The sequence below is a fragment of the Notechis scutatus genome, chromosome 1 (assembly GCF_049901735.1).
Source record: "Notechis scutatus isolate UNSWTSFEM ecotype Mainland chromosome 1, rNotScu1.2, whole genome shotgun sequence".
Lineage (NCBI taxonomy): Eukaryota > Metazoa > Chordata > Lepidosauria > Squamata > Elapidae > Notechis > Notechis scutatus.
Window position 1 is genome coordinate 158,376,554 of NC_142009.1, and position 17,167 is coordinate 158,393,720.

Consider the following 17,167-nt stretch of genomic DNA (forward strand, 5'->3'; position numbering starts at 1 on the left):
TAGAATTCTAGTCCTTTCCTTCTATAATATTCTGAGTGAATGATATTTTGGTTGTTGTGTTCAGAGATTTGAGAATGGGAAGTGACTGCAGAAATATCTTAATCATTCTGTTCTACCTTTTGGGAACTATTGATTAGATACAACCCTAAGATTTGTTATTATGAAGCTCATAATCTATTTGATCTTTAAAACTGCAATCATTTAATGAGGAAGCATCACAATAATTTTGCCAAGTATTTTATCTTCAAGGAGTTCCACAGTTGCAAAGAAAACATCACTGATGTATGGTCAGATATTGCAATTCTGCCTCTGAGGAACTGAATTACCCTTTAAATACTTTTTTTTCATATTTTTAATCTAAATACTTCAAATACTTCCAACACTAACTATATGATTTTCCAAGATAAATTGTCAATTTAAACAAGCTGATTTTGAATATGAATGCAGTAATTTTTTTTTGATCTATTGTTTTTGCCTAGGAAAAGCCTTTGATGTCACAACTATTCTGAATGCTGCTGTTTCCAACATCATAGTTTTTATTCTCCTTGGGAAACGCTATGAATATGAAGATGCCACATTTCTGCGACTACTGAAGATAGTAAATGAAAATTTTCAGCTTTCGGGGAGCCCTGCTGTGTTGGTAATCTAATTTCCTATTTGGAAAAAAAAATGCCATGAAAAAGAGGCAACAGAATGGGTATCATTCAAGCTTTGTTGAAAAGCAAAGCATGTGGTTCTCATGGGCATCTGTGGCAAGATTTCATCCAAAGACAACATGAAGATGATGACATCAGGATTCAAATCCTGCCCTTACCTACCGTGTTTCCCCAACAATACGACCTCCTCCAATAGGAAGAGCCAGCATGTTTTCTAGTCATAAAATGAAATTAAGCCCCTCCCCCCAAATTTAGGCCTATTTTAAAACATGCAAAATGGGGGGAAGGGTGGGGGGACTTGCCGTTAGGAGTGCCCCGTGGGCAGCAATTCCTCGCCACCAGCTGCTCCTAATGGGTGATCATGGCAGAGCGCGGAGAGCTCCCTACTCCTGCCAAGCACCTTTGTGGCAGACCCAAGACCTTCAGTGCTCACCGCTGTTGATTTCCCTTCTGCCCATGCCGCCGCCGTGTTTGGAGCTGCCACTTGCATGTTTGGAGCACCACTGCTGTTTGGAGCACCGCTGCCGTTTGGAGCTGCCGCTTCTGCATTTGGAGCTGCCACTACGTTTGGAGCTGCCACTTCCACGTTTGGAGCGCTGCTGCTGTTTGGAGCACTGCTGCTGTTTGGAGCTGCCGCTTCCGCATTTGGAGCTGCCGCTGTGTTTGGAGCTGCCGCTTTCGCATTTGGAGCTGCCGCCATGTTTGGATCTGCCGCTTCTGCGTTTGGAACCCCATCACTGTTTGGAGCACTGCCACTGTTTGGAGTTGCCATGTTCACATTTGGAGCTGCCGCCGCCTTTGGAGTTGCCACTTCCACGTTTGGAGCACTGCCGCTGTTTGGAGCACCACCGCCATTTGGAGTGCCACCGCCACTCCAAACACAGCGGCAGCTCCAAATGTGGAAGTGGCAGCTCCAAACATGACGGCGATGCTCCGAATGGCGGCGGCACTCCAAACATGGAAGCAGCAGCTCCAAACATGATGGCAGTGCTCCAAATGGTGGCGGCACTCCAAACACAGAAGCGGCAGCTCCAAACGTGGCGGCGGAATGGGCAGAAGGGAAAGCAACAGCGGCGAGTGCCAAAGGTCTTTAGTCTGCAGCAAAGGTGTTTGGTGGGAGTAGGGAGCTCTCTGCGCTTCGCCATGATCACCTGTTAGGAGCGGCTGGTGGCGAGGCTGCCCATGGGAGCTTTACATGAGGATGCGAGGGGGGGAATTAAGTCACCCCTGAAAAGACATCCTAGCCGTTTTTTCAGGGCTGAAAAAAATATAAGACCTGGCTTTATTTTATGAGAAACACGGTAGTTGTATATCAAAATCTCATGCAAGTATGAAAATCACTTTCAGCATCAGGACCATGTAACTCCTGCTTCATCATTTCCTCCCAGAGGTGGTATTCAGCAGGTTCTGACCAGTTCTCGAGAACCAGTAGTGGAAATTTTGAGTAGTTCGGAGAACCGGTAAATACCACCTCTGACTGGCCCCGCCCCAATCTATTCTCTGTATCCTGAGTCCCAGCTGATTGGCTGGGTCTTCTTTTGTTGCCCTGCACAGGAGAACGGAGCTGGAAAGCAGGTTAGCGGGGTGTGGAGGGAATGAGGATTTTGCAGTAACCTTCCCTGAGGAGTGGGGAGGGAATGGAGATTTTGCATTATCCTTCCCCTGTCACACCCACCAAGCCACGCTCACAGAATAGGTAGTAAAATTTTTCGAATCCCACCACTGTTTCCTCCCCATTCCTTGAAAAAGCTTGTGAACTTGGAGAAGTGGGAGCCTTCATTACAAATACCTTTCCATCCTTCTTTTACTCTTTACAGTACCACACAACTTTACATGTACAAAATAGCTCTCTTGTTTAGCACTGTTGTTGAGTTTCTTTTATTTATCATTTCTATTCCTTGTTTGGGAATCCACACAATGTGGTAGAAAATAAGCACTTCCTCTCCCAAAACCTGCCTGGAGATTTAGTCCATGGGATTTGGGGCTTAATGAATTAGTAATATCGGTTATCCAAAGCTCATTCAGTCATGTGATCTTGCTTGTATGACTGTAACCTTGTTGCTTGTATCCTAATGATTTTTATTGTCTGTTTCCTAGTATGATTTAATTGCTTATTGTACCCTAGGACTATTATTAAGTATTGTACCTTATGATTCTTGACAAATGTATCTTTCCTTTTATGTACACTGAGAGCATATGCACCAAGACAAATTCCTTGTGTGTCCAATCACACTTGGCCAATAAAGAATTCTATTCTATTCTATTCTATTCTATTCTATTCTATTCTATTCTATTCTATTCTATTCTATCCTATCCTATCCTATCCTATCCTATCCTATCCTATTATTATTGGGGGGGGGGGCTGTTGTTCATTTTGTAGACTTGGGGAACATAACAATGTTCGAGATGTCCATCTCAGAAATTCAAAGCATTCATTTCGATAATATGTGTTTTCTTTTATCATTCTTTAAGCTATACAATTTATTTCCCAAGTTGGGGTTCCTTTTGGGTCTTGGTAGAAAAATATTGAAAAATGAAAAAGAGTTCCATGATTTCATACAGACCACCTTCATAGAATATCTCCAAGATCTTGATGAAAATGACCAGAGGAATTTTATTGAATCATTTCTTGTTCAGCAAAAACAGGTAATGTATTATTTTATAGGTGGCTATAATTACAGGGTTTTTGTTTTTACATATTTTAAAAATGTGCCTCCATATAAACTACCTTTTAAGACCCTTCTTTTGAAAATATAGAAGTAAACATATTTACAAAGCAATATTATTCCTTGCCTCTTCATTACTTTTTTTCAGAATCTGCAGCTATTTAAAACTTCTCTTCTCCATTTAAAATGCCATAAATATTGATCTCTTTCTGGGTGAGTGGGTTCAAGTGGGGATAGGAGTGGGCAATCCCTTTGTGCCAATCTTTTCTCTTTCTGCGCAACTGTTTAATTTTAAAGTTTTCCTTCTAGAAATCGAGTAGTGTTGGGGCAACTATAATTTCTCAGGCTATGACCCACATATGAAATGTCATCTGAGACTTCAGGAATACACGTTATATGGATTTCCTTACTAATATTTTCTTTATATACTACAGGAGAATATGAAGATGACACATGGTGGATTTTTCCATAAGGGAAATCTTATAGGTCTTGTAGATGATTTATTTAGTGCTGGTACAGACACAACAGCAAGTACTCTGCGCTGGGCCATACTCCTAATGATGAAATACCCAGATATTCAGAGTAAGCACTTTCATTTCATTGGCTTGCAATAAATATACACAAATTACTGAAAAAGAACTGTTGGCATCTGGAAGGTTACTTGAATGAAGGGAAAGAGATGAACCAAGAATTAAGTTGTTTTTCAAATGAACAAGACAACATTGATCTCACTAAATGTAAATAAACTTACTTCCCAAATGAAATTGGGTTTTAATAAACTCAAATCATTTAAAGCTACATAGAGATTATTAGAATATTTATTGTATTTTTGTTTCCTTTTGATTAGTTTTACATTTTTAAAAAAAGAAATATTTTTTTTTCATAATCATGGTTTTTTAAAGTAATAATAAAACAAGAGAAAATTTGCCCTTCCTACCCTAGTATGAAGCAAGAGTGAAGTGACTTTCTATTAAGAACAATGTATTTCAGTTGTGATCTGATTTTGACAGATCGTCAACACCAAAACACAGATCGTTATGAGTTTCAATTTACATTTCATTCTTTATCTGAGCTGAAAGAGCAAAGTGAGAGTCGATCATTAGTTCATCTCTTCTCTAAATGTAAATATTTTTAAAAGAAGAAGGAAAAAGAGGAATAAGTTTTAAAACAGGAGATCACAGATTAATCTCATGAGATACGCAGCACAAATATACATGGCTTCATAGCCTTATCTTTTAATAGTGCAGATGAAATATTTCTGGATGTACCTAAACAAATTATAAAGTCCAAGGATGATCTCACTTTTATAATTACCACTAATAAGATTGTATGTATCTTTGGTATAGTCCTGTCATGTATGAATTTATTCTCTGTATCTTTGTGATGTTCTCTTCTATATGAATTTGCTGTGTTCCTCTAATATGTAACAAAGTTCCTTCATGGTTTAGGACCAGTTCTCCAAAGATTTATTTCCAATTTTGCTTTTATTGAGCAATCTGGGGAACATATGACTGCTGGTGGTTTTGAGTGGCTTATAGTTTAAAAAGAAAGAAAGAAAAATCAGAAATGGCCTGAAGACCTAGAAAAACCAAAACCTATCTAGTCAGGGCTCCAACCTCAACCTATCACAAAGTCCAGGAGAAAGCCAAGTCTTCAATAGTTTTTTGAATGACATCAGAGTGCCAGCAATCTGGATCTCTGGATGGTACTTTTGCAGAGGGTAGGCATCAGTTCCGTGAAGGCATGCTTCCTGGAGTCCCACTAGATGCCATTAATTGATGGTCCCAAAGTATTTCCACTTGGACAATCTCACTAGCACTTGAATTGCATTCAGAATCCTACTATGAAGACGACTACAAGTCTTCCAAATGTACAGCAGATTACAGTGGTCAATTTGTAAATAATGCATGAATGACTGTCTGAAAGGCCTTCATTCAAGGATTACAGTCAGTGATCGTTGTTTTCATTCAGAATTAGAGTTTTTATACATTAACTCCCATTTAAAACAAAATTCAAAAAAGGAATCGTCTTGATCATTTTGTTTTCCCAGGAAAGGTCCAAGAAGAAATTGCAAGAGAGATTGGTGATACCCAGCCAAGGACAGACCACCGAGCCAAAATGCCTTATACTGATGCTGTAATTCATGAAATTCAAAGGTTTGGTGATATTGCTCCCACCAATTTACCACATGCAACTACCATGGATGTAACTTTCAAAGGCTTCTTCATCCCCAAGGTGATCAGTCTAAATTTAATGTATTATATACAGGCTAGTTTTTTGTGTACAATGTGATGGGGAAAAAAGCAGACCTTTCCTGAATGGAATTGGCTAAATGAAATTATAAGACCGGAGACTGTTATATTATTAGAACAATTTCCATAGATGCCTCTCTAAATGCCAATGGTAGATGTTTTTCTTTAGCATCTGGCATTCCCAAACTGCCCTACATCTTGATATATGACAGAAGCTTTCTTCCGTTGTTTCATTCTTTCATTTCTCCCTCTCTTAGTTTATTGCTTTATAGCCCCTTCTTCTGTTCAGTCAGCCTTGAATATTGGTTTTGGGTCCTGAATTTTGATTCCACAAGTGTAAGGTAAAGTGTTTCAATGTAGTAAAACAGAACTTATTTTTTATTTTTTTATTTAGAAAATGTATATAGCTGCCTACTCACTTATGGCAACTCTAGGCAGCTTACAATCAATAAAAATATAATACAGAAAAAAAATATAATAAAAAATGACCCCATCCCAGCAGCAGCATAAAATTAAATAAGGCATTTGATGGGCTCCCTTGCACTCTGGGTTCCCCAGGCCCACTGGCAAAACCAAGTCTTCAGGGCCTTCCAAAAGATTGCCAAACTGGTGGCCAGTCTAATTTCTGCAGGGATGATGTTCCAGAGGGAGGGGGCCACCACAGAGAAACCCCTTCTTCTGGGTCCTGCCAGATGTAACTCCTTAGGGGAGGAAACTCACAACTCCTTGCCTCCCCATTCTAGTGGACCAGGTGGATGTAATCAGCAAGAGACGATCCCTCAGATAACCTGGTCCCAAGCAACTCAGCAACCAATGCAGCTTCCGTAGCAGAGGTGACCCTGCATTTTGGACCAACAGGAGCTTCCAGATATAATAGTCAAGACAGAAGGTTACTAAGGCATGAGTGACCATGAGAGGAATTACTGGTTTAAGAAAGGGTATAAATGGTGCACAATCTGCAGATGTGCAAGGTCCTCCTGGCCATGACTGCCACTTGCACTTCAAGCAGGAGTCATGAGTCAATGGAGAATCCCCAGATTATGCACTGGATCTGTATGTAGCAATACCACCGCATCCAAGACCAAAGGTGGCAATTTCCATGGACCAAAGAACCCCAAACCTAGAGTCATTCTGTCTTGCCAAGGTTCAGTTGCTCCCCATTCAGCCCCATCCACCCTCAAGGCACTGTGAGAAGGAGGTCACGGCATCGCTTAAATCACCACAGGCTGAGACATACTGTTACTGGTGGCCGTCAGGATATTGATGATACTCAGTCCAAGGAATGATAGATGATTTCACCCAATGGCTTCATGTAGATGTTAAGCAAAAAGCAGAAAGTGGGTACTGAGTCCCATGGGACCCCACAAGCAGTGTACAAGGCTGGAACTCTCACTTCCTATTAACACCAACTGAGAGCAGCCACAGAGGAAGGAAGTGAACCAGGATAGCACAGAGCTCCCCATTCCCCCCCCCCCACAAACCTATTCAGAAGGATACCATGGTCAATGGTATCGAAGGCCACTGAGAAGTCAAGCAGAGCAAGAATTGGTGCACTACCCCCCCATCCCACTCCAGCCAGAAATCATTAAAAAAAGCAACCAATACTGTTTGTTTCCTATATCCAGGCCTAAACTCTGACTGGTAAGGATCTAGATAAGCTGTTTCAACCAGAAACATCTGGAGTTGCTGTTCAACCACCTTCCCCAAAAAGGGAAGTTTGGAGTTTGAAATTATCCAACAGGGGGTAATCCAGTGATGACTTCTTAAGAAGAGGGTAGACCACAGCCTACTTAAAGTGCTGGGGCATTTCCCCCTTCTGGAGGGAAGCATTAGTCACCATCAGAATTCACCTGCATGTCACCTCCCTGGAAGCTTTCACAAGCTAGGAAAGCCATGGGTCTAAAACACAGGTGCTTATGCACATACTCTTTAGGATTCTGTCCACTTCCTCAGGAGCAGCAGGGTCAAATCATTAACAAGGTAACAAGGCAAGAACCTGCCATAGGTTCTTCTACTGGACCAGCAACTATGTCAGCATCTAACTGAGAATGAAATTGAGTGATTTTGTCTTTCAGAAAATCAACAAATTTCTCAGTGTACCCCTTCAGGTGGACCTCCGTATCTTCCTTCCCTAGGAGGTTCACCTTAAAAAGGGCTGCTGGTCGATTATCTGCAGACTCAATTAGTGTACCCTTTGCCACCTGAATTGCCACGAAGTAGGCCTTAATAGCAGCTCTTACCTGTGCTCAATCGAGATCATCCCTTGTCTTCTGCTAGTGGTGCTCTAGACGTCTATTCAGCCATATCGTCCCTCTCAGTTCCTCTGTAAGCAAAACTAAAAAAGAGAAAAATGAGCATTTTAAAAAAACAAACATACATATAAATTGCAATCACATAGCCAGATTCTTTTAAAAACTAGTAAAGTACAAAATCCTTGCAGTAGAAATTGATGCAAATATAAATCCAATCCAATCAAATCATTTCACTATCAAAGGGAAAGTTTTGGAGCCATCAGTTTCCATCCAGCAAAAGCAAAACTATTTCATCACTCTAAAGCAAAGCAGTAAAAAGAGGTTAAAAATCACATTTATAGTCTAGAAAGGGTGTTGTTGTTAAAATGAATCAGTGTACAGCCAAATGATAAATAAAACATATAAGTCAAAAGGAAAAAAAAGTGATGCTTAAAACTGAGGTGCATTCATTGTGTGGAAAAATGGAGATGGGGATTTTTTTTTTTTAATATAAAATCTTGTTCCAGGCCCAGTTTTTACTTCTCAATAAACATTTTACAACACTTCACAAAATCCCTGGATTATTTTTTATAGCCATGCACTAAATGGACATATTCCTTTTCATATCATCTTTGATACTTTCAATTTTTAGGGCGCACACATCATTCCCTTGCTGACTTCTGTGCTCCATGATGAATCCCAGTGGGAGAAACCTCATGAATTCTATCCTGAGCATTTTCTTGACTCGGAAGGAAAGTTTGTGAAGAGGGATGCATTCATGCCATTTTCTGCAGGTGAGATTCTCTGGGGTCCTAGTTTATGTTCTATAAAAAGGCAACCCTTAACATCTTGTTTGGAAAAAAACAACAACTGATAAAAGCTTGATCTCAGAGACCTTATTTTGACAGAGTTTAGGCCTCATGGACAAGGTATGTGGCCAGGCTCACTGACAGACTAGTATGTTGATTCCAGAGTCTGCCAGGGGAATCCTCAGCTCTGGGCATGAATTACTGTTATTCCTGCTACGCTTAATACCACCATCCTTTTGGCAGTCCAGGATGAATCTCGTCTTTCAGCCTTTCTGGCTGGTTGGAGCCTTCAGACAAACACAGACTTTGGGTCTTTTTAGCTTGAAGCTTTTATTAGCATTTCTTAAGCTTTTAGTCAGAAGACATAGCAATGTGACAGAGCACAAAATGTCCCGTCCCCCCAAGCTGAAACCGATCCCATGAAAAGAGTAATGCTGAGAAGAGGGTTTTTTACAGTTTGGACTCCAAACTTCCTGGTCCATACAGCCCAATTTCTGTGATGCTTCAGACCACAAGTAAATGCAGCTGCAAACTTTGCAATCGGCTTGATGGGCCAGGATTTGAATGCAATTCAAAACGAACCTTTTTAGTTTTTAAAAAAGCTGACATCCCACCCGATTGCTTCCCAAAAGCTGCCCTTGTTTTCAGAGCAAGACACCCTCAAACATTAAGCAAAGTTGTAGGGTGGTGGTGGCTTCTCTTGACACCCCACCCCCTGCCCTTGTCTCCATTCCATTGCTTTCAACTCCACTCCCCACCTGTCATTGCCCCCACTTGGACAGCCTGCTCGCTCACCCGTCCAGCTTTCCATCCAGCTTTCCATCCAGCACCTGCAGTGAATTATCCCCACAGCAAATTTCTGGTGTTGAGATATCTTGCAAAGAGATGGCAGCAGTGAGTTGGCGGTGGTGAGAAGGCTGCCTCCAGCTGGCTGTGTTGAGCTAGCAGTATCAAGTCATCCTAGACCCTTTTGATCATGTGAACGTGAGGAACCTGCAATGGTAGTAAGTGTGAAAAATTCTCATAATTTCACTTTTTTCAGTGCCATTGTAACTTCAACATTCTACTAAATGAACTTTTGTATATTAAAAAGTACTTGTAATGGTACCAGGGTAAAAATATAGGTGACTGTATAGGATATTTAATAGCATCCTTTTTATTATTATAATTATAATTATTATAATTATAATTATTATAATAATTATAATTATAATTAATTATAATTATTATTATTCTTAAAGAAAATCTTTATTTTTTAAGACAAAATATATACAGACAAAACATAAAAACATAAAACCATCTTCCAGTTATATACATACAGTGTGTCAGTTGGTTACAATTCTTTTGTGCTATCCTTTCATAGTCCTTACTCACAGGTTGTATAGGTTCTCAAATTGTCAATCTAACATATATATTTATCAATTATTTATCAGTCATTTGACAAAACTATTGTTCCATCATTTTATATGAGATATTCTAGATGTTATTATAAATTTATATTATACATTCATTCAATGGTTATATATTTTTGTATATTATTCTATCTCAATCTATTGGTCTTCTATTATGAAATTTCCTAGTCTATTTCATTACCATATCTTTTTATCTAACCATTGATAAAATAAATCCCATATCATATAAAATTGTTTATCTTCTTGTTCTCTAATTTCAAATGTCAATTTACTCATTTCAGCACAGTCCATAATTTTCTTAATAACTTCCTCCTGCATAGGTATTTTTTTCATTTTTCCAATTCTTAGCAAATACAATTCTAGCCACTGTTAAAACATTTACAATCAAATGTTTCAATTTTTTATTGTATATTTTCGGTATAATTCCCAATAAAAATATCTTTTTATCATTTTATCATTATCATTTTTTCCAGCCATGTGTGGATTTTAGTCCAATATCTTTTTGCATCCAGACATGTCCACCACATATGGTAATATGAACCAGGTATCTCATAATCATCTGCAGTGTCACTTCCTTCTCCTTCTCCTGTTGCAACATCATCTGTATTGTTCATTGTCCTCCAGATGGTAAAGAGGAGGAAATTGGTATTAAGGAAGCTGAGGCTGCTGTCTTTCTACTCATCTTGTAATGCTTGATAAAAAGAGGAGGGAAAAAAGAAACGAGCAGACAACTACCACCCCAATAAAAATAAAAATAAAAAAATAAAAGGGGGAAGGGGAAAAAAATCATCAGGCACTTGTATACCTTAATCCAATTGGTTCCAATTATATAAAAAAGGAAAAAAATGTAAAAAGAAGAAAGAGTAAAAAAATAATAATAAGGAAATTTAAAAAATAGAAATCTGTATATTTCCCTTAATTCAAAAGGTAAGGCAAAACAAGAGGAGAGAGAAAAAAATATACTCTAATTCCTGAATCAAAACGCTAACGTCCAAGCATAAAAATCCAGCTGGAGGGGAAGAAAAAAAAAAGGATAGCAAGCAGTTCTGTCAGAAAGCAAACCACTGCCACTAAATGTCCAAGGCTCTTTGATAAATCAAAACAGAATTTCCAGTCTTCTTTGCAAGATCACTTCAAACTTCTTTCTTTCAATTTCAACTCCAGACTCTGGCTATCAGTAGTTTCACAGAGGAGCACCTTTATAAACAATCTACCATGCTCATCCCATTATCTTTTCAGTAAAAAGCTCAGAGTCCTTGAATGTAACGCCAATGTATAAACAAGTAAAAAAAAAAAACAATGTATCCAAGCCTCTAGATGGCAGTGTTACTTATCTCCCTTCACTTCCAGGAATAGATTAAAAAAAAAGTAAAGTCGTTAGAAAAAAATAAACCTCAAATGAAAAATCTAAAAAAAAAATTCTAATCAAAAGAGACTTTCAGAGAAGGTATTTAACAAATGAAAATTAGAGAAAAAGACCAGTCCAGTTTAAAATTGAGAAGCTTTTGCCAAATTCCAGGTTCCAATAAAAAGAAAAAAAAACCTACAGTTTAATTTAAGCTTAACCTCGCTGCTTGACCTCTTTTATCTTCACTTTTAATTTCACTTTAAGTCTTTTAGGGTGTTCTCTCCAAAAAAACAGTAAGTCGAAATTTATCTCACCAAACTGACACACTTTCTTTCCAGCTTTCTTCCATTCCGGAGCTGTCTCAGCTTCAGCAGCTCAAATGGCTGCCTCTCCGCCGCCAGAAAATAAGGGCTTCTCCTGGATCTACCAGGGACTTTGCGATGTCCCTGGGATCGACAGGATGTGCCCTTCTCTGTCACCATCTCTATGGAATGGTTTAGGTCCGATGGGACCATCCAACAGTGGAGATATCGGCGGTAATCTTGGAGCCTCAAGATCGCACATCATACCACCATGACGCCAGCTCCACCCTCCCAATATAGGTGACTGTACCAACCAATAGGATATTTAATAGCATCCTTTTAAGAAGACTTTCCAAATCAGGTTAAAGGAAGTTTTCTCTTTTATTCCAAGAACTAAATTCCCCCACCCCACCCCAAAGAGCAGACAATTAGATAAGCAGAAGGGATGCCTAGGAAGGCCTAAAATCTTCCCCATGAAGTTATTTTTTCACTCTGTCCAATTGAGTAATAACCTACTCATCCCAACACATATCTTGGCTCCATAAATATCTGAGATATCACCTTGCTCTACAATATGTTAATTGCCCTCCTCTGGAATCTGCTTGCCCTCGGAAGTTGTGGGAGCATCATCACTTAAGACTTTCAAGAAGAGATTGGACTGCCATTTGTCAGAAATGGTGCAGGGTCACCCGCTTGGGCAGGGGGTTGGACTAGAAGACCTACAAGATCCCTTCCAACTCTGATTATCTGTTATCTAGATCACAAACTTAAGTCTACACCTGTTTTCCATCTGCAGGACCAATGAAATGTGATATCTAGATAGTTAAAAGAGGGGCATTACTCCATTTGTTGGCATTGATCTCCCATTTTTTTTGACATTATCTTCAAATTCAGAAATCTGCTGCCATTTAATAGTTCTCAAAATTCAGGAAGTCCTCAACTTACAACCACAATTGAGCCCAAAATTTCTGTTGCTTAGCAAGACAGTTTTTAAGAGACTTTTGTTCCATTTTACAATCTGTTTTGTCACAGTTGTTAAGTGAATCATTGCAGCAGTTAAGGTAACAACATGGTTATTAAATAAATCTGGCTTCCTCATTGACATTGCTTGTCAGAAGGCCACAAAAAGTGATCACATTAAACTATCATTAATATGAATCAGTTCAGTGGTGGGATTCAAATTTAATCAGTTGCAAACATCTAATTTGATCTCACCATCTGTGAGGATGGCTTGGTGGTGCAGTGGTAACTTGGTTGTTGGGCAATGGCAGGTCAAAGAATGATTTTTTTTTAATAATTTTTAATATTTTTTACTTCTATAAATATCTCCCATTCCCACCCCACTCAAGACAGAGGCACAAGACATTGAGAAAACCTGTGAAATAGGGTTTGTTTTTTTTACAAAAAAATAAAAATAAACCCTCATTGTTTTTGCCATCTATGCTTTCTTCCAGGTCGAAGAATATGTGCAGGTGAGACCCTTGCCAAAATGGAGCTCTTCCTCTTCTTTACCAACCTCCTGCAGAAATTTACCTTCCATCCACCCCCAGGAATATCCAAAGATGACCTGGACCTCACCCCTAGTGTTGGACTTACCAGCCCTCCCATGCCTTACAAGACCTGTGCTGTGTTACGCTGATCTGACAAGATATACCAGGGGTATCAGACTCAATTTCATTGTGGGCTGCCTCAGAGTTTTGTTTGACCTCAGGGGCTAAGGTGGGCATGGTCAGGGTGGGTATGGCCATCTTTTTTTTCTTTTTGAAAATTTTATTGATTTTTAAAAACAAACATAAACAAACAGAACATAGAAACATAAAACACCTTTTTTAAAGCAGCCTGATCCGGGTTACATCTCTTCGTGCAGACACAAATTCAAGTTCATGCTCATTTTTATATTCCATTCCATATCTTATTACCATTCTACATTTTCTATATAAGTTCTCCCCTCTTTCAACTTTCTTGATTTTATTTTATTTATTTCATCTCAATTCGAATCATCATACTTATATTCTTTGTCTGTCCTGTTTCAGCTGTCTATTATCTTTTCTCATTAAGCAAAATTTCTCCTGTGATCACTGATTGGAGTATGACGCCTTTATATCATTCCCCTAAAATTATAACACTTAATATAATAAATAACTTCCGTTCGGATTCTGCTTGGTACATTCTAAAACTACACAATGTATTTTTAAGAAAGAAACAATTATAAATATATAACATAATTGAAACAACAATCCATACCAATACAATTCTATCATTAATATTAATATTCATTTAAATCTTAAACATTTTACACATTACTTTTCAAATAAGTATCATACTTCTATGGGAACACTTATAAACTTTTCATAATTACTTCCCCCCCATTTTACTTATATTTTATAAAACCTTGAGTAGTTAAAATGTTCCCATTCCTTCCTAGTTCAATTCTCTCATTTATTTCATTTCATTTATTTTGTTCACAAAAGTTTCACTAAATTACACTGACTATTTTATTCCACTTTTTAATCCTATGTTGTTCCCAATTTTCTAACATTATTTCTATTACAAATATAACAATACAATCTTATGTACCTTTACAGAATCCCCTTTTCAGTTAAATTTTCACCCATTATCTCTAAATAAGTCCTGTTTCTTTACATCTTGCTCCAGACCTTTGTAACTTCTCTTCCCTTCCTTCTTCTTCTTCTCTCTCCCCTTTACCCCCTGTCTCTCCACCTCCATTTCCCTCTTCTGTATTCCCCTTTTCTGTTGCTTTCCAACATTATATCCACTTTTCACATTATTTTCCCCTTTTTGGCTGTTTTTTTATCTTAAATTCTCCATTTTCTTTCCCCCCTTTTCTTCCCCAGATAGAATTACTTGTTCATTAAAAATGGCTTCTTCTTTGTCCCAATCTTCTTGTTGCGCAGTCTTTTCTTCTTGTTTCTTGTGAACACCAATCAACATTTCTAAGAATTGAAAAATGGAGCCAAAGGAACCCTTCCCTTCTTGTTCCTCTTATTTATATTTTTTAAATTCGATTTTCAGTTCATCCAGAAGTGATGCCATTGTAAAGTTTTTTTTAAACAACCCAATTGTTTTTAGTCATTCAAATATAATAACCAAAAATCCCAAAGTCACCAAACAATCCAAATACACACAAGCTGTTTCTTTTAACACTTTCTTCTTTTTTCCCTTTCTCTTCTTGGGGTTACTATTTAGTTGCAAAGTTCCAGTTAAAATGTATCTTTTAGAAGTCTTGTTAAGATTTAACTTTAAATTCTTTTAAATTCCAAGCAATCTCCTCCTTCCAAGTCCTGCTCTTATTCTTTTCCTCTCCCTTACCACTTATAGCAAAAAAAGGATTTTTAATATTCAGAAATCTTTATTGTCCCTTTGGCATTTAATTATATTTCCAGTTTAATTACCTCTTGGTGCCAAAGAGGATTTTTCCGATTTCTTTATTCAGCTCTTCTCGTTGTCAACGTGGGGAAGGAGAGTGAAGAAAAAAAACTTTCCCTTTTCCCTTTCGTTCGCTGCTTCTGACTCTTCTTTGGGAGTGGTGTTATCCTTTGTAAAATTTAAATTCCAGGATACCTTAGTTGTTGCTTTTTGTCCCGGTCAACCAAAAACTTTCACTTCTTAACTTCCTCCTGCACTTTCTTTTCCAGTTGAGTGCTTCTTTGAGGCGGCCATTTCTGACCGCCGCTCTTACCGCCTTCGGGAAAGAGAGTTTAGCCAGCTGAGGAGGAGAGATGTGGCTCCCCTTGACCCTGCTGGGTCTCCCCGTCTTCACCACCTCTATGGGGTGGCTTAGCTCCGAAGCCAGCTGGCTCGGGGCGCTCCAGTAGCGAGCCCAGGCAGAAACCAGGCACGGTCGCGGATTCCTGCCTGCCGCCGAAGAGGGTGGGTATGGCCATCTTGACATCACTTGTGTTGGGGGCTCTTGTGGTGGCCCAAGCACCCTGCCAACAAAAATGGAGTCCGAGTGAGCCATGCATATCTCCCAGGGCCCATTTTTGGCCATGACAGCCTCCTGCTGGCCTCTGTCACAGAGGGCTGATCTGGCAGAGGACTGCAGGAGGCCGTTGCAGTCAAAAATGGGACCTGAGAGTGCATAGCCCTCCCGAGCTCCATTTTTGCTGGCAGGGGCACTGCAGGCCGATCCTCTGCCATTTCCAGATGGCCCCACAGGCCAGTCCTAAGCACCCTGTGGGCTGGATCTGGCCCCCAGGCCTTGAGTTTGACACCCTTGATATATACATTACTTATACTTGATATATACATACATTATATTACAATATATGGATTAGTCATCAATATATCTATATCTAGGCAATATTTAACAACAGAATTCAATATTGTCTATATTTCATGTGCTGTTTAGAAGATAAATGGAAATGGAAATAATCTATAATTTCATGAAACGTAGATTCTGATAAGGGAAGAATAGTAGGGAAATCATGAAAAGCAAAGTGTTTTTCCAGTGGCCATTTATTTCCTTTCCTTTTTACTATTTTACTATTTTTGTCTTTAATTTTTGTCTCTTGCTTTCATTAAGAAATGTAATTTTAATTACATTTTTAAAAACAGTATTATTTTTCTGTAATTGTCCTTATTGCAATTTATGTATTTGCTTGTACATCACCCAGAGTCCCTCTGAAATGGTCATGGGCAGCTTTAAAAATTTAGTCAATAAATAATATTCAACTGAATATTTGTATTAAATTATATTCTTTTTTTTACAAAATATAAGAATTTAGTTGTGATAGAAGTAGTAATGATAATTATGATTAAAATGTTTGCTTTAAACCTGTTAGCATAATCAGGAAATTCTGACCAAAATATTAATTTGGATAACAAATGAGCAACTTTCAAGAAGTAGAACTGAGTGCTAATGACCAGATGACTGCAAGCAATACAAATTCTTTCATCCTCCACCATTCAATCAGAATTGAAGAAACTTCTTGGACAAGAAGCAAAACACCTTCAAGGAAATATAAAGTCCAATTGCCTTTTGAAAAAGTACCTGTGGGACAACCATGACCTAGATGTCTTAGAATCTCCATGGACAAATGAGATTCAGCAACATTCAAGAATTTCCTTTTTCTTAGAAAGAAGCTTTACTTTCTTTGCTATCTAATAGGAGGAATTGCCCAACTTGTCAAAAAACCATATTAGCCCATCTCATTATATAATGTAGATAGTAAAGTTACTTCCATGGCCCCAGGTTTCTTGCTGATTCCAAATCAGCCAGTTTGGTGTGTAGTATGGATGATCTGGCATATATTATTGGGAATTGACTGGGGGTCTATGTTGTGGGAGGAGAAGAAGTCATAGTAAAGTGTCCACCTGGGTTGATATTCCAGTGCAGGGTATGTGTGTAACTATTGCTATGCTACAGATGGCTCAAGATTTCATGGCCACTGTGGCAACCTTGGACCTTTGATTGTTTCATGTACAATGATAAGATGAGATCAGATGAGATAAGATTATTGTCATTTTG

At 38.6% G+C, this 17,167-nt stretch overlaps 1 protein-coding gene and 1 long non-coding RNA gene across 4 annotated transcripts in view; one reads left to right on the forward strand and one right to left on the reverse strand.

Annotated features, from left to right (window-relative positions):
• Positions 1 to 9,497, reverse strand: part of LOC148133067 (uncharacterized) — a 57,950-nt gene extending 48,453 nt beyond the window's left edge. Inside the window, exons 1-2 of the long non-coding RNA XR_015746425.1 lie at positions 9,410 to 9,497; positions 7,815 to 7,897 (exon numbers count right to left, since the gene is read on the reverse strand). This is a non-coding gene — a long non-coding RNA (uncharacterized LOC148133067). The remainder of the gene's footprint in view (positions 1 to 7,814; positions 7,898 to 9,409) is intronic.
• Positions 1 to 16,376, forward strand: part of LOC113429437 (cytochrome P450 2K4-like) — a 41,118-nt gene extending 24,742 nt beyond the window's left edge. For 2 of the 3 annotated variants that reach the window (XM_087949151.1, XM_087949153.1), the window contains 6 exons: positions 480 to 640; positions 3,129 to 3,302; positions 3,757 to 3,904; positions 5,373 to 5,557; positions 8,458 to 8,599; positions 13,131 to 16,376. In XM_087949151.1, the coding sequence (XP_087805277.1) occupies positions 480 to 640; positions 3,129 to 3,302; positions 3,757 to 3,904; positions 5,373 to 5,557; positions 8,458 to 8,599; positions 13,131 to 13,315 (995 nt within the window). In that variant the 3' untranslated portion in view covers positions 13,316 to 16,376. The remainder of the gene's footprint in view (positions 1 to 479; positions 641 to 3,128; positions 3,303 to 3,756; positions 3,905 to 5,372; positions 5,558 to 8,457; positions 8,600 to 13,130) is intronic. The other variant, XM_087949152.1, reaches the window with a different exon arrangement.
• The last annotated feature ends 791 nt before the right edge of the window (positions 16,377 to 17,167 follow it).